The 20,437-nt window shown below is 41.9% G+C and overlaps 1 protein-coding gene across 2 annotated transcripts in view; it reads right to left on the bottom strand.

Annotated features, from left to right (window-relative positions):
• The window catches only part of ARMH3 (armadillo like helical domain containing 3), a 120,754-nt gene that overhangs the window by 98,995 nt on the left and 1,322 nt on the right, over window positions 1-20,437 (bottom strand). The window contains exons 1-13 of one of the 2 annotated variants that reach the window (XM_083844078.1): window positions 16,438-19,994; window positions 15,089-15,200; window positions 14,577-14,633; window positions 14,295-14,441; window positions 13,279-13,386; window positions 12,051-12,143; window positions 11,099-11,173; window positions 10,343-10,429; window positions 6,223-6,279; window positions 5,137-5,180; window positions 3,428-3,488; window positions 2,798-2,844; window positions 2,024-2,099 (exon numbers count right to left, since the gene is read on the bottom strand). In XM_083844078.1, coding sequence (XP_083700204.1) covers window positions 2,024-2,099; window positions 2,798-2,844; window positions 3,428-3,488; window positions 5,137-5,180; window positions 6,223-6,279; window positions 10,343-10,429; window positions 11,099-11,173; window positions 12,051-12,143; window positions 13,279-13,386; window positions 14,295-14,441; window positions 14,577-14,633; window positions 15,089-15,190 — 954 coding nt within the window. In that variant the 5' untranslated portion in view covers window positions 15,191-15,200; window positions 16,438-19,994. Of the gene's footprint in view, window positions 1-2,023; window positions 2,100-2,797; window positions 2,845-3,427; window positions 3,489-5,136; window positions 5,181-6,222; window positions 6,280-10,342; window positions 10,430-11,098; window positions 11,174-12,050; window positions 12,144-13,278; window positions 13,387-14,294; window positions 14,442-14,576; window positions 14,634-15,088; window positions 15,201-16,437; window positions 19,995-20,437 lie in introns of those variants that run through there. The other variant, XM_083844077.1, reaches the window with a different exon arrangement.

Here is a 20,437-nt window from a genome sequence, read left to right as displayed (position 1 = left end):
TAGGCAATCTGCCATGCTATTTTAAATCTGGCTGCCAAGCAGAGTGTCCATTTCACAGGGCATGTTTTACATAAATGTATCATCTGCCTTAATATATCATCACAGTTTCAAAAAAGAAAGGGATATAGAGCTGCTGATTTGGTGTTGGTTCTGTAAGGTTCTTCACAAGTGAATAGGCTCAGTATTGTCTTTGAATATCTGATTTTATGAGAAACTACAAATGCATATATTTTATGGGAAGCACAGACACATACTAAAATTGGAAGACAATTTTAAATCAACACACGCACTAAATTAAAACACAATTTTCCATTGAAAATTTTACATAAAACAGGTTTGCTTTCATAGGTTTTGCCGTGGTGTTTACCTTCCCTTTCCCCAAACATTAACTCTCAGTTGAGAGATAACAGTGCCACCTAGCAGCAAAAACCGAGGACCAACAAGCTGGTAAGTATACAAAGAGTTCACACTTCAGGCATCAGAGATATATCCCTGCTCTTCCTGTGTGCTCACGTAGGAGCTGGTAGTCATTCAAGCAGTCTGCAGTCCAGCAACGTCCACAAACTTGGACAAGAGCTTTCGTCAGCTTTTACGAAGTTTTTCAAAGGACAGCATGCCCTGCCTTGACCTCTCTTAAATGAAGGATTACAGACAATTCACTCAAGAACATTAGACCTCAATTTCAATCAAGCCCACTGAACAGTGGCTGCTTCAGCTACCACTTTCACAGATAACTAGTTTATCCTCTCATTATTAATTTAAGAGCTTTTACTCTGGCTGCTCTTTTCCTACCTCACTTTTTTCCCTGCCAAAGGCCTCTTCTCCCTCAGGGATATCTTGGCCACACAACGGCCTGACCTGGTATTACACAGAACTGAAAGCAGAAGACTCTCACAAGCAGTAGGAATGAACAACCTGGGAAAAGAGAGGCAGGGAACTCGAGCAAATTAACCACCCACGGAACAGAAGCTTTCTTTGGAGGCAGTAGATCTGCCTATCAGGCTTCCTCCATCAACACCACTGTCAGGAGTTCCCCAAAGGTCTCTACTCCCTCTGTCACGCAAAGTGTCTACCCTGTGATGTATAGCTGCACTCTCTGAGGAGCTGAAGTAACTGGGGAAAGGCGTTAACTGTTTTGCTGTCATCATTTTTGTAAGTACGGCTAGTAATCTGTGAGAAAAAGAACAAAATGAACAGCCTAAACTGGAAGGTCTTCCTAAATTCATCAAGCCATCCCTCCAGCCATCTACAGCACAATCATCAGATCAGACAGACTTGTTATTTCTTCCCCAGCACTGACAGCCTTTGCAAACTCATTCACTGTTTAAAAAAGCATCCAGAGGTTTGCGATCAAAGGTACAGAGCAGCCCACTGCTTCTCAGAAGGCTGCCATAGCCCTGCTTCTTCACCATAAACAGAGCAAGGAGGAATGCTCTGTTCTGGAAATGGTCTCCCAAGCAAAAGGGATCAGGCTCTCCAAACAAAGCTTGAACACAAAACCATATTTAAAACAACAGTCCTCACACATGGTTTAGTCCTTAATTGAAGGATACCTAAACAAACAGCATGCAGGATGTCCATACGCAGGCAGAACAATTCATCCAGCTTGGAGCAGGATCAACCTCTTTCCCTCAACTCTAACTTATCATTGGCATGAACTGCTCTAATAGCTGCAGCAATCTTACCCCTACCAGTCATCACACTGCATCTTGCCTGAAGGCAGTATCAATAGGACACCGAAGGAGCTCCATGCAGCTCTTCCCATTCAGTGGGAAAAACGGCTCATCCTAGCAGGAGTTGTGCCGTCAAAATGTAATTATTTTCTGGCAAGGCACGAAACATTGCTTAAAAGTAAAATAAACCCTGGTTGGCTTTTGATCTTTCGTGCCCACCTACACCTATGACAAGTACCTAGGGGAAAACAAAAAGAAAACTCATCTTTCCATCCATTTGATTCCTGACATTTTAAATTTCAAAAGAGATCTACTATGAAGAAAAGGGCAAACATCACGCTGAAACTCACTTGTGCCAGAACTGTGATGAAGTTCCGGTTTAAGTGAACAGCTTCATAGAGGGCCAGCAGTATTGCTTCATTCGTTCTGTGGAAGGGATACAGACAAAAGCAGAGTTAATTAAGGGCTAACACCAAATGAGAATCCTGAGATCAAAGCTGCTCAGGAGCACAGCCCATCTGAAATAACTTTTTTTTTTCCAACCATGTAAAAATCTGTCTCTTTTTTTTTCCATTATTAATAATACTGAGCAGTCCATTAAAATGCCTCTTTTTAGATCTCAGCTATAATCTTTGTTTCCCTCATGCTGAATGTCTCCATTGTTACTCAGTCTTAAGCAATGTTTTCTCTTTAAAGCGCTTTGTTTTTAGGCTAGAGGTTCCTACAGCTACCACAAACCCTCGTATTTATCACTTGCCCCCTTAATTTAGGGAATACATTCTTGGAGACAAGAGTACATGAACCATTACTTCCCATCTGCCACTTCCAACATGACTTTTATACACTAAAAGCACCTCATATAAACCACAGGTTTGTTTTGTTTGCTTATACACTTCACTACAAGCAATTCAGCTGTGGTTCCTCCTACCTCACCTTTCTCTCACTTAAGTAACCAGGAAACCCATTGATTACAGAGGAGTGGTACCATTTCAGTTACAAGAGAACCTCCTTTTTTTTCAAGCCTTTTTCATTTGCTACATTAAAACAGCTCCGTGATGGAGGAAATCCCATTGACCGGAGTGGTGAATTGCCACTCATTGTGCAACTAACATCTGTTCACTTACTGGACTGATATCTTCTCATCAGCATCTGCTATGAACATGCTGCCCACCTATGGAAAGAAAGAGTATTACAAAGGATGAATTTTTGAAAGTTATTAGAAAAGAGAGAAGACATGGATTTATCTAAATCGCGAGTGCCTCAGGAGAGGTGTTTTCATCCAAGGCACAAATGCAACTTTCTTTCTAATACCAGCAAAATACAAATGGGAAAATTCCACAATGGACAGAACAGGATGACCATCTACAAACACATTTTATTTTGTTCTATTGTAACTGACCAATGCTTATTCTGTCAAATGCCAGAAGGAAAAAAAATACTATATCTTAAATCCCTCTGTGAAAGGACTGTAGAGATCATTTCCCATCTGCTTGTCCCAGAGCAGTAGCAGTTTTACCCATGTCACTCCTGACAGCAATTAACACTGAACTATCCTTATTTTTGAAAGTGCTTTCCCAGCCACACAATAATATGGTCCTCAGAATAAAGGTATTTTAGCTCTGTTTGGTTTGGCTCAGATCAATACATCCCCTCCTCCAGAACAAAATTCTAACTTGGTTTTTGGAAACTTTCACCCTCCTCCTGACCTTATATGAGGCCCCTCTTTTAAGAATAGAAAAGCATTGCTTGCTTACCATATTAGTTAGGGCTGAGAAGAAACCACTCTGGTGCTCCTCTTCCTTATCTTTGTATTGCCTGAACAAAAAGGAATAAGAAAGAAGCTTAAGGCTTAGAAATGGAAGTAGGGTTATCTTTTCTAAATCCTGAGACAGCTTTATCTGATTTGGATACAGGCTGGAGAAAGTTCCAACACTCACAATTCCTTTTCAAGAACCCACAAAAAGGGATGCAGGGATGTTAAATATTTGTCAATTGTTTAAAGAGGGGGTGCTGAAAGGTGCAACTAAACCATGTCTGTGTTGTTATACAGGATATATTCAGTCTAGGTTAACACTGAGGAGAAGCGATCAAGTGACTTTGGAATTTTGTCCTGCACTGGCGACACAGTATACCATCAACCATATGAACACAGCCAGTAACTACAGATCAATTTCATTCCAATCATCAGCTACAGACTAAACCACAGCTCATCACCTCTACAGCCAGCAGAAACCATAAAGACTGTTAGTCTGGTTCATGGCCCAGTCCTGTCTGATCCCACATTTCTCTCCCCAAACATGACATGTTAAACTGGCCTAATGAACTGCTCTGCCGACAGCTGTCCATTCCTGCTTGGCTTCCTTCCACGGCAAACTAGAAAGCACAAGGATGTTCTGGAGCAGTCTCAGTAAACATGACAACATAAGCAAGCATCGGACCTATCACGTATGTAGAGCTGGTCCAGAAACACGACAGCAGCCATGGGCCATGACAGGAGGCCCTTGACTGAGGACTAGAATTGGAGCAAGAAGTCAACAAATAGGTTGGGTACCTCAGATTTAAGCTAATTTGCTTCATTTGACACTGAAATGGGCTAGCAGAGATTATATGGCCATATATTGCCTTTTGTACAGGAATCTAATTACATACAATACAACATGCAAAGAAAACAATTCTGAATTTTGGGGGAAGGGGAAAAGATAGAGATAAGCAGAACAGGCTATAGTCTAAGACAACTTTTGTCAGAATGAACAAGGTGGGTGAGTGGGGTTTTTCGTTTGCTTGTTTTTTTTTTCCTCTTGTTTTACTCTAGTATGTTAAGTACATTTACACTGTTTGCTGACTTGCATCATCTTACAAGTGTATCTCTAACAGCAGACCTTCTGAAGGAATTACAACATTTTTCTGGATACCTTGAGAATCCTTTTGTCATCCTCCCATCCCCAAAAAGCCCTCTTGGGTCACCATTTTTTCCTGAAGAACTTTCTTCTTAGGAAAACTTACATATTTTGTATCGTTATTTATTAAACAGAGGTTGGGAACATTCTATCCCTACTGCTGGCTTGCTGGCTCTTTTTTCAGAAGCGTTGTTGCTGTCCATCCTTTGCAAGAGTGTACATTACCTGATCACCTACGATCTGGCATTTGTATTGCCCCAGACACATTTGTAAATCAGGTTTCAGTTAAATTGGAGAAGTACTCAGCAAATCATTTATCTTCTAACCTGGGACCATACCATTTTACACAAGGCTCATACAGAGGTAACGCCCGTGACAATAAAAACACCTGGTACATACGCTTGCAGTGACAACATCAACTGAACAGAAGTACTTCAAAGCATGACTATTTCCTGCCTTTCCAGATGCATTAGAGCTGATAAATGATAAGTACTTTAACTCAAAAAGTTTGTGGAAATGGACTGCAACTACCATGCGCTTAAAAACAAGAGAGATTTAGGTTTTACCTGTTATACTCTGATAAAGCCTGGGCAATTACAAGTCCCATTCCCTGCAAAAAAGTGTTTAAAAAAAGAAGTTTATATTACGAGTCTCAATGCAGGAAAACAAACATTGAACACAGAGCAGTGCTGCACCCCCCAGTATTCCCTAGCATGCTACAAAGAATTTCCCCTGCAGCAGTTTGAATTAATAAGACACACTGAGATAAATAAATAAATAAAATCTAAAAAACAAGGCACCAAAATTTAAAGTTGGGTATCTAGTTAGCTAAATTCAGAGAAGAAAGTTTACTCTCTTTGGGCCTCCAGACATAGATTAGTCACTCAAGAAGCCTCAATAAAGCAGCAAGAACTTCAGAAGGGAGCTTGTGTCAGAGGAAGTGTATCCAAAGGTTGGAAACAAAGGCCATAAACACTAATGACATTGTCACTTCTCACAAACAGCCTCCTCCATTGCACAGCTACTGGTCATCCTTCTCTGTCAAGCTAATTTAATTTAATTCAAAATAGCTGTTCTCACCCTTCAGTTAGCATGCAGTTTGCTTTTACTTCTAATCTAAAGGAAAGCTTTCAAGTCCACACCTCCCAGAGCTCATAGTGCACTGACACTTTTTATCTAGGTTTGAATGCAAAAACATACAAAGCAGCTACAGCGTAAAGTATGTTGCAGGACTCTTGATTTGGGTACAAGCTTCTAGTGAGCTGCAGTAACTGAGGTGTGGACTTGTTAAAAAAAAAAATCAGATAACAGCAGTGGAGAGATGTCCTTTGGCATGAGATATCCTGTGCCTCTTTGGCAAGTGACAGCAAGTAACACAGCTGACAAAAGACTAATAGACCAACCTTAGCACGTTCCTTGCTACCTAGCCTTTTAAAAACCCCCACCGTTTAACTGAAGACCAAACTGTCCAAATCATGAGCTACCAAATCTATCACAAGAGTGCGGTTAGGGCGGAAACCCACTACACCTGTGTTCCTTACAGCAGTACTGCTCCCAGACCCTCTTTGCACCAGACACCACGACTGCATTTGTTAACACCATGCATGGAAGAGCGTTCCCAGCAGTGCTGGGTAATCATATCAGATACTCACATTGAGCGTGGCCTCGTCATCTACGATAGAGAGCTTCACAATGTAAGGATTCACTGACTGCTCAGCAGCAGGGGAGAAAGAAGCAAGAAAAATGGTTTTAAGTTTAGTCTTTATGAGGAAAACAAACAAACAAAATATTTATCTTCCAAAGTTTACCCAGCCACCTGGGAAGATTTTCCCTCCTGTCCCACAAAGCAGAATGCACACAAAGCAACAGTAGTCACATCACATTAAGGTTGTTATGCTCAGGACAACTCTACTTGCTCAGCCAGGCAGGCTGCTGATTTTATTCAGATGGAGATGGAGAAGAGATGGAGTTCCTGTTCCTTTGCTAGCTGGACTGTCAGTCTTGGAAGTGGAACAGCTGTCCTGACAGCACGTTATCAGTGACACACACACTGTTATGCAGCAAGCACAAGCAGTGAAGCTGGGACTTGACATAAGCGTTTTGATATCTCTCTTCTGCAACACCTCACAAAGATTGCTTAAAGGAAGGAGGACTCAGGAAGGCATGACAGTATTACAGGCTCATCTGCTGCAGGGTTAGAGCTCAACTCTTAACAGTTACCACCACTGAGAGCCAGAAGTCTCTCGAGAATACAAATTCCTTGAACTAACCTGAACAAAGCACGTAGGCTCCATCTATAAAGATAAGTCCCAACAATTTAGGAAGCATTTTAGATTAGCAATGTACATGTTTTTCTTTGTTTACACGTGTCAGTGTAAAACAAGGTTGGTTTGGACAGAGAAGAAAAGGTTCCATCTGTGCAGTAAGTCCAAAGTGGATGGGAAGAATAAAGCAAAAATACATATCACATACAGCCTTGCAAGTTACACAGTTACCTGTTTTGCCCAAGGTTTAACAGCAGGTTAAAAATCAGGCCGATCAGAAAACACTCTTGCTATTGTTGTGTTGTTTGGGAGAATCAGATTTTCTCTTTGGTCCAAGGAAGAAACTGATCAGAACACACCAAAGCTCAACCAGTCAGCCAGCCTGCCTCCAGCAGCACTATCTGCTGTCACAGAAAATGACAGGGAGCCCATCTGTGCATGAAGCATGCAAAGAGATTTCCTTGAGGCTGGAGGGGAGGTTCCTATTGAGAAACATACATGCTCCTTCCTGTGCAACCGTTCTCCCCTTCAGAAATTTACTCTGTCAACAAAGAAGCCAGCTTGAAATGTATCTAACTACATTACTACCATACATTTAATGTATTTAACTACATTTTTTTTGAAAGAATGGAGTTGAGGCTTAGTTTGTCTAATTTCAATCATTCTCTTGCTCTCTTTACACCATGATGAGAAACTCAGGCCAGGACTCCATACCACAGCTCACACACAGAAGGCTGGTCAACCTGTGATTTGTGACCCATAAAAGTTACGAGGCTTTTGCATGCAATGGGCAGCAGGACCATGCTGAATTAGGGGCAACAGTTATCCAAATTCCCAGATAAGCAAGCTGCCCAATGCCAAGAGGCTGCCCTGAGACCTAAACATATGTTCCACCCCATCACAGAACGGATGGGGAACAGGTTCCTTGTCATCTCCGGCCTATGAACAACTCTTCAGGCTCCCATTGCCCTTTGCCTCTCCAAGAGGTGTGCTACATGTCTCCTGCCTCTTGGCAGCAAGAACATAAAGGTGCTTGGCTGATAAAGTCAAGAAGTTGGCCGTGCTTGCTGTGGATCTCTGCCTTCTTCCTTTCAATTGGAACTCCCAAAACTGCAGAAGGCTCCTTCATGTTTCCTGTCTGAAGTTTTCCATTCCTCTGACACACTCCATGCCTCCTCTGGGCTTCCCTAACTCCTTCAGCAGCAGGCAGATGACTAACAGATGTAATCTACACACAGCATTTCTCCGTATAGGTCAAGGCAGTTTCTAGTGCCTTTCCATTGCAAGTCTGTACCAGCATGATGAGAACATTTCCTGGGCTGCCCAGAGGGAGGGCAGTTTACTCCTGCTACTCCTTCAGAGCCAACCGTTCTGAACAGTTGCTTCCTGTGAGCAGTAGTCTGCATATCTGTGATGAACTTCAGTAGCCTACAAGTTGTACAGGCACCCCTCGGGCCTCCCCATATTCCTTGCCTGCTTCCCTCTTCCAACCCTGTCATCTTGGTCTCCTTGGTTTTCCTCTCCCTGGGAATCACAGCAAAATTTTTGAAAGTCTAAGTTACACCTGCCACTCCACAATATGCACAAACATGCAATAGCCTTAAAGAGTGGCTAGTAAGCACTTTGAAAACTCAAGAGTGCATCAATGAAGTGGTGACACAAACTTAGAAATAGCTTCTGCCATCACCTCCTTCCAGAAAGAAAGCAAAAACATGATTCTCAGCTCTTTAAAGAACACACACTACAGCATTAAGGTCTTCTTTTCAGTGACGACGGACAAACAAAATATCTCCTGGAAACAGAATACTCAAGTTGTCCTCTATGAACTACCCACCATTAGATACCAGCAACCTCAAAGAAATATAAGTGGAAGGTAGGGGGAGATCATTACCAAGTAATTTCTAAAAGACAAGCCAATTAACACCAGATCAGAAATGTAATCCCCAGGTGAGACATATTATGTGAAGTTGAGAGGTATGTGTAGAAGCACATGGATCTGATAGAGGGAGTGAGACCTCCCCCATGCCCTTAAGTGGAACAAAGCTCTGGAAACAAACCTATGGAAAACAAATCTTTGGTAAGAAAAGAAAGCAGAAAAAAGAAACAAAAAAATACATATATAATCCCTAGTTAGATGCTTAACTTATCTTCACATCTGTAACAAATGAAGACCAGAGTCCACTTGATTATCCCTCACAAGACTTTTCCCCAGAATGCTCATTAGGGATGATTCAGCAGCTTTGCTGCCAGCCCTGATGAGGCCATCTTCTCTGCAGACAGGCCATCTTGCAGGGAATTGGAGCTTGAATAATGACTCTTTTTGTTAAAGAGATTCATGGAAAATGATTTGAATTCTGAGAGAACTTTAAAAAAAATCCAACTCTTCAGTGTTTTTAAGTCTCTTCAGCACTTGCAGTTGACTATATCAAGGCAAAAAAGTGCATGTAATTGAAAGTGAAGGGCCATCGGATATACTATATGCAGCCAAGTAAGTACACAAAGAAGGAGGGGAAAAAAAAACATTTTGACTGATTTCTTTCAGCTCTGCCTAGCAAGAGATGCAACGAGCAATTCTACTAGGCTGAACGTGAGGCAAAGAAGTTTTCTCCTAGATGTTATTGATGAATCTATTTAAAACTCACTGCCTGATTATATGTTTTAACTTTTAGCAGCCACCCCTTAAGGTGTTGAGAAAAGGACACAGTAAACACTCTTCATTGCAGTGTTTCCTCTGTCTGGCAGCCTTTTGATTAGTTAGTTTCACAATTTCCCAATGCAGTCAAATATTTAGTTAACCTTTTATGGTTCTCTCACATTGCATCACCATAAAAATCTAAGAAATCTAAGAAATCAGGAATAGGATTATAAAACCATGAAATATAGCTGAAGAAATAAGTGTATACTTCTAACAACTTTTGAGAATGATAGGTTTCAGATCAATGGCAACTTTTTAAAAGTACCATGTAAGAACACGTAAATCATTTTACTCCTAGAACAGAAGTTATTGAGCAAACCAAGCTCATAGCTACACTGGTGACAGAAGTACAGACAATATTCCACAGGCAATTTGAAGGGAGACTAGAAAATTCACATCCCAAAAATATGAAAGAACATGCTCACGTAAAACACACTGATATTCACATTAAAGACAAACAAAAGCACAAACTAATGAATTTCCTCCCTAATAAGATTTTCTTAAGCAGTTGGGACCACAATTTAGCACCAATGAAGTCCAAAACAAAAAAGGATCTATCAACAGCAGCACAGTTAACAGAACTCCACAGGATTTGAGGCATGAAAGTCTGCCACAATACACTGACAACCAGGCAACCACCAAACTGACTTTAAAGGCTTTGAGTGCCTTGCAAAGATACTGTAGCTCAGTGCTGACATCCCAATAAATGTTGCTGTGTGTACTGCTAAAAACTGTACCGTAAGCCCTTTTAATAACCTTGAGGACAGTATTAAGTAACAGAGAGCTGTTTCTGTTACACAGTAGAATGCTTACCTCATACTTTCTGTAGTTGACCAGCAAGGCAAGAAGGACAACAGCATCATAGCCATGTTCCCTCCGACTAAGGGGGCTGGACAGAATCTGAAATAAAGAATCACATTATTAAGTTCAGGCTTGCTTCACGAAGCTTGAGGTGGCTCCGAGACCGCATATGGCAGTGAAACGTATGTACAAACGCAAATTATACTCTGACTGAAAGAGGATATCCACGACTTTGGAAGTGTCAGTGCTTCCAAGAAATGTTGCATGCAGAGAAACTTATTTATCACAGACAGGATGTACAGAGGCTTTCTGGGCATAAAGGGCAAACATATTTCTCAACACCACTGGACAGTATCTCAGTGCATTGCCAATATTTTCTGTTTCCCCAAACCCAGTTCCACTTCAAAAAAAAAAAGTATAATTTATCAAAGAGCAGAAAAAAAAATCAATATATCCAGACTGCCTTTTGAAACAAATTCCTCCGATAAAGGAATCTTCTATGAAATTGGCCTACAAATCCATTCAGCTTCTATCTAAGGACAAATGTCTCAAGTGAAAATACCTTAAATACTCAGTAGTGACTAAAAACAGGAGACTGGAGTAAGGAGGAGACAGCATTAAAAAAAATAGAAACTGTGACTGAGCTATGAATGGAAGCATCGTACTCTACCAGTTAGCTATGCTGCACTGAAAAGGCTGAAAGGCAAACAAGACTGAAAGCTCTCACTATGTAAAAAGAACTCCTGCAGCTGAAGGAAAAAAACTTACCTGTAAAATAGCTTCGAATATACTGTTAATCATCACATACTCCAGGATGGTGTTCTGGCTAATGTTATCTGTCACCTAAGTACAAACACAAGTTAAAATCTCACCCAAAGCCTCCCATGATGCTCTAGCTGCCTCTGGCACACACTACGAACACAAGAATTATACTACCAGATGGACCATTTACTCAGAATCTCTCACTTAGTCAGCAAGTCAAGGGTGGGACTAGCACTAGAGCTAGACGTGAAGTAAGGGAAATCTGTCCTGTTTGCTACTCCCACCCTCTCTGGCAAAAGCATGAGCCATGTACTAAGAAGCTCCCCATTTCTTCTGCAGATTGACATTTTACACAGCTGCATGACAACACTACCAGCAGCTGAAGCAGCCTGCTACACAGGAGGCAGAGGATGAAAAAGCAGGGTCCGTATGCTTGACTAAGCAGTTTTCCATCACACACGGCAGCAGAGACCTCCACACACACACAGCTATCTCTTATCACAACCAAGATAGTTTGTGGTTGACCATCTCCAAGAGATACTGAACAACCCTTTTATCCAACTCGTTCTTCACATCCTCACTACTCATCTACTCCACATTTCCTGTCTTTCCTCAGCCCCTCTCCTCTGCTCCCTTTCTATTTATCTTCTATTACTTCTAATTATCTTTTTCCCTAAAAAAAAAATAACATGAATCCAATTGACACTTCCTACTATGTCTCTACCCTTCTGCCCCAGTTGGCACCTATCTCATGAGGCAGAAACAGTCTGCCAGTCTACACTGGTGTTGTGGTTGAGCTTTGAAGCCTATTCTGGGCTGTCCATTCTTATCATTCATAATCCCCCCAACACCCCAAACTTCACACAGTAGCATTCTGCTTAAGTTTTGAGCTAGTTCCATCCCTCAAAATGTGACACGTATGAGATTTTAAGTTATTATACAGCTGGTATTTATTTACCGTCACCAAGCAGAGAAGCAGCTTCAGACACAAGCTTTTGAGGCTTTCAGAACCTTCTGCACAGAGGAGCGAGTCTAGGCTCTCCATCAGATTCTAAAGAAGAACAATCACATAACTTTAGGTATTACTTTTAAGTTATTTGAAATATTTCCTATAAAAGACTGAGAGATTCAAAAGTGCCAAGACAAAGCCATGTTATTCCAGAACCAGTAACTGAGCCATTACTACAGCTATATACCACAGATTGTGTTCACACCATTGGTTCTCAATACTGCTTTGTGTTAACTACATTTTAATGACTATAGGCATAACATCATGATCCAAGAGTTTTCTCTAGATGCATGAGAGGTTTTTATATACATGTAATAACAGATTTTATTTGCAAAGTAAACCTGACCTCTACAAATACAATCTTAGTTGTAGTTTACAAGCCAGTAATATCACTGATTGCTTTTTTTTCTGCCTTTTTATCTTCGATGTTCCCCCATTTTCTTTATAGGCTCTGAGAGATTTTGGTGAAAAGCACACCTGCAATTTAATAGTACGTACATTAATTATTATTCAAAATAGGTACTATATAGCTATCTGATAGATATTCAAAATTAATTGCTTTCCAAATACTAAATTACAGGTAATAAAGTAATTCTCAAAGGGAAAAAAAAGTGGTTCTAATATGCAAATAACTACTTAATATTTCCCCAAAGCACTACTACTTTTCATAGAGAGATGAAAAACTATTACTTTCTGCAGAGAGATGAAAGATAGAACAGGTATTCAGTTTTATCACCAATCCCTCTGTTGTTTCTCAAAACTCAGTAGCTTTACAATGAAGAGCATCAAATAAGTTTATAATGGTGTATCTTCTGATGGAAATGTGAGCACAAAGGACATTACTATTAGCTAAAAGTTAAGTGTAAGCTACGAGGTTCAATACGGGGTACTAATGGCCTGTGACAGCCTTTCCTGGCCTTAAGATTTCTTAACCAGAATGAATGCACACCAGGGAATTAAAGGAAAAGAAGGTAAGTGCTCTATTAATGAAAAACATCAGGATTTCACATGTCTTTGGGCCACTAACAAGTCAAGAACTTCAGGACAGCTATGTTTAATCAGTGGCTGAGATATTTACCCAAAAAGGTGTACCTTGATAGACACACCTGTCTACAAAACACTGCCCCTGCAACAGGGCTGCTGTGTAAGTCTTTTCTGTACATTGGCAAGGCCTCACCTTCATACAAAGCTCTGCCTTATCAAAACCCACAAGCATGTTGATGATGTCAAACCCTGAAGTGGACTTGTTCTTCTGATGGACACCCCGAATCAATGCACACAAAGTCTGCAAAGGGAAAATTCAGAGGATAAAATGTAAGGCAACACCTACAACTCCACAGCAAAACCTGCCCTAAAACCCTCTCAGAGCACTATCAAAACACAGATATTTATATGAATACCACCAGCCTGGAAGCCATACATTTTGCCTGATTTCCTCTACCACTGTTGTTTCTAAGGAGTATAACCTGGATGTTGAGCTCTCAAAAGATAAGAATGTATTTATCCAGATTTTTTCCTGTCCAAGGCCTCCTACAGGAGGCTTCCCAAACCTGAAATTTATATCCTGTATTCCTACAGCTGAGAGAAGCTGGGTCAAACGCATTCAAACTGTTAAGAATCAGGTTGGAAACTAACAACGTCAAGTGTCAAAACTGTGGACACCGTCTCTCATACAAGACACGTGTTGGTAAGGCACAACCTGCAGGAGAACAGCTTCAAGTTCTGGGTGATGGTTCTTCACAGCTTTCACCAAGGATGTGTCCAGCAGGGACAGTCCCCCGTACAAATTTGACACCAACTTCCCCACTACTTCATTTCGTTTTTGACCCATAAGGAAATTCATAAAGGAGTCCGAAATAGAGGCGAACAGGAGAAAGAAGACAGACAAAGCTACACACAGTATTCTTGAGCCCTCAAACTGAGCCTGTAGCATGAACAAGCCCCTCCTATCCCTCCATTGCAGGATCCACTTCATCCTGCAACACCAGACCCACCTGAATTTTCAATCAAGCTACTGTTTCTCATACACTAAGGATAAATGTTTGTAACCTCCACCAACCAGAAGTTGAAACTGCTCTGTAGACATCGCTTCTCACAACTAAAGAAACAAGAACAAGATGCTTGATACCAGCAGCAAGCATTTTGTCTCCTCAGAAGCAGATGAGAGCACTCCCTGTCTCTCAGCTGTGGTACCTGTAGTGCATTGACCACTCTGATCGGGTGCTCCTCACCCAGCGCCTGGATGCAGTGCTGAAACAAGCAGTTGATGTTATCTTTTATCTTCATCAGCTCTTCCCCATCCAGAGCCTCCAGCTTGCCTTCCAGATATTCCAGGTTGACCTGCCAGGTTAAGAAGAATATTGTGCATGTTACACAACTGCTGACACCTTAGAAAAGCAAGTCCTCGTGCTGACAGTCTGCCACCTCATAGGCAGAACAGCAACACCAAATCAGAGGACGTTCAGCTCCTGTTACCTTCATGAGAAACAGCTCCTCCCAAAACCTAGGGTTGTTCTTACTCGGGTCCTCTGTCTGAAAGAGAAAGGGACGGCCATGAGAACAAACAAGAAATTATTCAGGCAGAATTTAATCGAAATCACTATCACAAGTAGGTCAGTCGGGATCATCCCACTGGATGACCAAGTGGTCTCACAACACAGAGTACTGTCTACAAAGATCCCCAGAAGCAAAAGAGCAAACAGTAGCAGCTCTCAATTGAGATGTCTCTGTATATTTTCTGGATTATTTTTTGAGAAATACTTGAAAAGCCATGGTATCTTGCAGATCACTAATGGTCCTGGCAGACATCAGGATAACGTGACATTAAGGAAGAGAGCTCTGCATGCTAGTAGGAGAGCCTCAAGTGTGTGTGGCTATGCTGTGCAACCCTTACCTTGGGAAAAGAATCCACCACGCAGAGCCCTCAGCACAAACTACACCAAGAAAACGTAATAAACTTGAGAAAGAAGAGGTGCCCGCGTCCTTACCGTGAAAACCTCATCGTACATCAACACAACTTTCTCCTTCAATGGCTTCTTGGAGGCTGAAGATTTCCGGAGCAGTCCGCCTTTCTTCTCTGTTTGGGCCATGTTGCATACCCTGAAGGTAAGAATCGACAAAAAAAGACTAAGGAACCTTGAACTTTTCTTCAAGGCATATCTGGACTGCCTCAGCCACAAAAGACTTCTTCACTACACTGAGGTACTAAGACTCTCACAAGCCGCAAGTAGGGGCTTTAATAACTATACCAGATAAGAAATCAGACCAAAGGTCCTCTCCAAGTCCTCTAACCTATTTCAAACAAATACGCAAGAGTTCACCCACAGGCAGACACAGAATAAGCAGCTTATGGATCAGTTTTCTTAATTCTTCTCTGCCAGAAATTTATTCACGACCAGAACTACTTTACATCTAAAAGGTATAATTTTTAAAAAATATCGCTGCACACACTGCGGTGGTTGTTATCAAATGGATATCCAGGCTTCTGTAAAGTTAGTCAAGCCTCAAGGACATCTTGTGACAAAAAAGCTCCTGAAATGGTTTGAAAAAGCCTTCTCTTTTATCTCTTTAATTTGCTACCTGCCAAAGTACTTCCAGCTCTGCTCTTGCACTCCAATGCTACATCCAACACAAGGAAGCAGTTGGCTGCAAAGCCTCCCTGAAGCACTCCTGCCACCCTTGCTCATCCCTACCTCTGCACCTTGGCATTCCCCAGCTGTGCCAGCTGCTCTAAAAATCAAAACAGAAAAGAACCCCAGCCTCAAAAGCATCTCATGTGGTTCAGGTTCTGGAGGAAGATGGAGGAACACAGGGGAGAAGCTTTGCAGGACTTTTTTTTAATTTTTTTTTTTTTAACCAGAAGAACTTCCTGGTTCCTTTGACAACAAAGGGTTTTCTAGAAACACAATCAAGGTTTACTACAATTAATTGGTGCCTCATGCTTACTTACTATCTTATTTAAAATATTTATACATGTATATCATTGCTACAAAATCAGCTGTCAGAAAAACAGCCATAGCTGTAGTCCTGATCTGTCTGCACCAGTCAAGCCATGTCAGGGGCTGACAGTCAGGACGTGTGACTTGCCACGTACTCTCAACCCCACGTCTCATGCTGCAAAGCGCATCACCGCTCTGACCTTGCAAATATGCATTTATCTGCAATCTCGGAATTTTCTGGCAAGCACCAGAGATTTAGCAGTGTTCTATCCTCCTTTATCACTGCAGCACATCAGAGGTACTTAGCAGAAAGTGAACGCTATCCCCTGGCATATCCCCAAGCTCCAAACCCTTCTCCCAGACCTCCGAAGGTAATTACACACATGGCAGCAGCACACCTCAGGCAGAGGCTTGACTGAAGTCATGCTCCAGAAAAACAGAGGCAGGCTCTTGTGGCAGCTGCACTCAGCCATGCTAAATTATGCATAGAAAGGTAAGTACACTGCAGCCTGCCTCTAAGACCCCAGAGCTTTCTGAGTTGGCAGCCATGGAGACAGCTTTGGATTTCACCTCCATCCCAAAATGCCTGAACACCTTCTGTGACGACAGCACGCTCGGATCCACCTTTCTGTAAAAAAAGCAGGTTTCAGAGACTACACAATGCCAGTTCCAGGTCTCTTCTGCACTCGTTCCACGGCTTTTGATTGTCCTAAGACTAAACTATGTTCCCAACCAGGGCTCTCAGGCTCCCAGAGCCTGCAACAGGTTATTCAGACATCCATCCCTTGAGCCATGAACTTCAGTCCCAAATGGCAGGAAAACATCTTTGAGGCTGGAAAAAAATGCTGCTTCAAAAAAGAAAAGGCCCTGCCCCAGCTGTGAAGGGCAGGAGGTTTGCCTGGCTGGCAAAGCAGTGGACAGAGAGCAGCAGATCTCACACCTCAAAAGCTGAGATTTACATGGAACAGAGAAGAGATCCTCTTCCACCTAGGATAGGAATTTGAAGAGCCGGGTGGTTAAGGGCCAGTTTGTGTGCACGCTGGGCTGAGAATGGAACCAGCCCCAAAAGCGTTGGCAGAAGAATCTTAGGACCTTCTGCACCATAACTGTGTAAACACAGAAATTACTCCTGTAGCCTGATGGGCCCATGTATCCAATTAAGATGGAGAAAAGGTCTAACAAGTCTAACAAAACGAAGAAGAAAACATTATTCAGTCATCCTGATAGCTTCTCCTTTACAGACTTTGCATTATTTTTAAACTGTCATGGGAAATAAGACATTAATTAGAAACATAATTGGAAACACAGAGAAATCTATTAAAAACCAAATCAAGAACAATGTCACTTTTAGATTAGCACGACAAATCTTACCCAAGATTGCACAAAACAATTTCTCAACTAGAATGGTAAGTTTCTGAATCACAAGCAGCCACCATCCCCAGCATACAAACACATCCATCAGCATGCTTCTAATTGAATTACAGCTAATGAATCCCAATGTCGAAACTAATAAACTAACTCAGAGTGCTTCTAGGTCAGCGTTCACATCCCAAACGTGTATGCTTATGGGAGGGGATCAATACACTCTGCCTAATCCCTGAGCTTTGCAAAGTGTATTTTAGCACTTTTCCTGCACTTCCAGAAAGATGGAGAAGTCTAAATCCCAGAAGACACAAACGTCTGATGCTGAAAGAGCACCAGAGGGCCCACATGATCATGTGAAAATTCTAGTCTCGGTCAAAATGGGTCTTGGGATTCATATTCTCTCAACCGGAGCTGCACAGAGCATACAAAGATGACTGCTAGAGGCAAGGATTAAATAACATTCTTGTTTATAACTTGCTGTTCTACAAATGAGCATATGGAGGAGCAAAGGGAGAAAAGGAAGAGTTGCCTTTCATACCAACACTTTATTAGGCTATGCTTGTTTCATGACCTGTGATGATCAGGCTGCACAAATGGCTTTTTCTTTTCACTTTATGCAATTACGTTCTCCAGATGTCATAAAGACGGAAACAGGAAACTGCATTTTGTTAATGGGGACCTTCTAGACAGCTGCAGAAAACAGCAATCAAACACACAAAACCTTTACTAGTTGCAGAGGTGTCGAATTATCAGGGCATCGTGACAGTTTATGAAAACAAAGACGCTGAATATAGTTAAGAACTACCCTTTAAAACATATCACATTTCAAAGGCATCGGTGCAATTTCCACGTCTCAGGTTCAAATGGATAATTTATTCTGTCAGTAGGTCAGTCCCATTAACACATGCTGCTAAGTGAACCCTGCTGCAGTCGCTGACTGCGCGGAGAGCCGTCCCTCAGGGCTGAGACGTACGCGCACGGGGGTTTTGGAACAGCGAGTACTGTGCTGTGCCGCGGAGGATCCAAGGTGCTTCGTCTGGAGCTAACAGAAACCTTGACAGAGCACGAGTCTTGGCAGCTCAAAGGCAGGAAGAAAAAAGCCATGGCAGGGAGAAGTTCAGGCAGACTCTTGGTCTATCTGTCATCAACCCCAGGATCAGCTGATCCAGGCGGGAACAAAGGAATGAGCACATCCAACCATCCACCTCCTGTCCATCTCAGTCCAAAACTCATTCCAGAGATTCAAATCAAACATGTGACATTCAGATGAACGCATACCTGTCAGCTTTCGGTTAGAACATCCACGGAAGAAGAGGAAAAAAAAAGGCATTTTGAGTCTGAAGTTCACTCAGACTCATGCACATTGAAAACTGTGGCTTCTCCGCATTGTAACGCAGCTCCCGTTCAGACTTTATCGTTGTTTACTGTTGTTTTGATTATTGTTGCACAGATCTCGTAACGACAAAAATACTACTGTACAGAATGCAACATTAACGTGCATCAACACTATAGTGAAAACAGGATCCAAAACTTGAAACTCCTGTAATCTTGCATGCATGCAGCCTGTCAACCGCTGCATTTCACATTTAACAAACCTGAATGTTTTCAAGATTACACAACCCACAAACGCAACCAAACCTGAATATTTTTTTTTCAGCCTATAACCCTCAAAAATATACCGTGACACTGCTAGGCTAAATAAAAAGAAAACAAGCAGGTATTTTCAAATATTTACACAAATGTTATTTTCACAAATGGTATTTTCACATATTTAATTGGCAAACCATTTATTCTGTATCTGAAAAATGCGGTGCAAATGATGCAACATATTATTTTGCTAATGCCAAAATCAATATCAATCAATATTAATGAAGGCTCTGAGTAAGAACTGAGATGCTTTTCCTTTTAGAATCCAATCCCCTGACCTGCCACTGGTACTCAGACTGAACTACGGGTATAAAGATTTCAAGCGTGGTAACCAGCCCAACACCAACTGCATGCACCTAGGACCCAGTGTGATCACGCTTTGTCCTTCTAGGTATTTTGCTGGTATATCCCTTAAGTCAAAAGGACAGTTGTTCAAAAATTATCTAGAGCGTGCAAGAAGGCAGGGGATAAACTTCTGCCTACAGTTAGCCCACGGCTTCTAAAGAAGCAGATTATAAACCAAATGGTCATTCTACTCTTTGGTGCATGTTTTTCCTGGAATTTCACTTAATCCATGCGATGAATCTGCGGAGTCAATACTGGACACAGACAACAGGCAGTTAAGTCTCACGTTACAGCACTCGTCCACCAGAGGAATCAAACGAAAACCCGCACCCTGCACAAGAGCCTACCAACGCCAATGCTCAGACAGCGCCTTGACCCAGCCCAAGCTCCAGCATTAAACCCCCAGGAGCCCCCTAGCAGCACTCTGGGCAGAACCCCAGGGAAATCAGAGAGAGGAGAGGGACGTGGTGGGTTAGATTTTGTCAAGGCTTAACCAACCAACAACCACATTCCTGCTACAAGCCCTTTTGCAGTTTATGCTCTGCCAACATGGGCAGTTACAGTTCATGCTACTTTTATATTTCATCTATTCTTTACAGCCTTGTTTGTATATATTTGTAAACTTTATTTGGTATCACTCACAGCACACAAGCTTTCGATCAATCTGGCAGAAATTCCAGGTGCCTTCCTGTAATATATTGCAAGGAATACATTCAGAGGGTATGACAATGACGAAAAACCACATAGATCCTACTCTTTTTTTGTAATACCAAGCAATGCAACCTCTAGCACAGTCTCAGTACATGCACTTTTACCAGCAAGCTATTCCATCCCACTCAGAGCAGTGTACTACGTGTTTCCACACAGTACAATCTGCAGTTACACCACCGCTAACCTATTTTCCACCCCTTGAAAAACAGGAAAAGCAGCTTCCTAACGCAGATACAGCCACAAACTTCCACTACACGTGCTTCAGCAACGATATAAAGAATAACGTCCAAGTTACATTCTCAACACTTCATCCGTAATTGCCTTTCATTT

Source organism: Anser anser (assembly GCF_964211835.1).
Source record: "Anser anser genome assembly, chromosome: 7".
NCBI lineage: Eukaryota > Metazoa > Chordata > Aves > Anseriformes > Anatidae > Anser > Anser anser.
The sequence above is the reverse complement of the archived record's forward strand: the minus strand, read 5'-3'. Positions and strand labels throughout refer to the sequence as shown.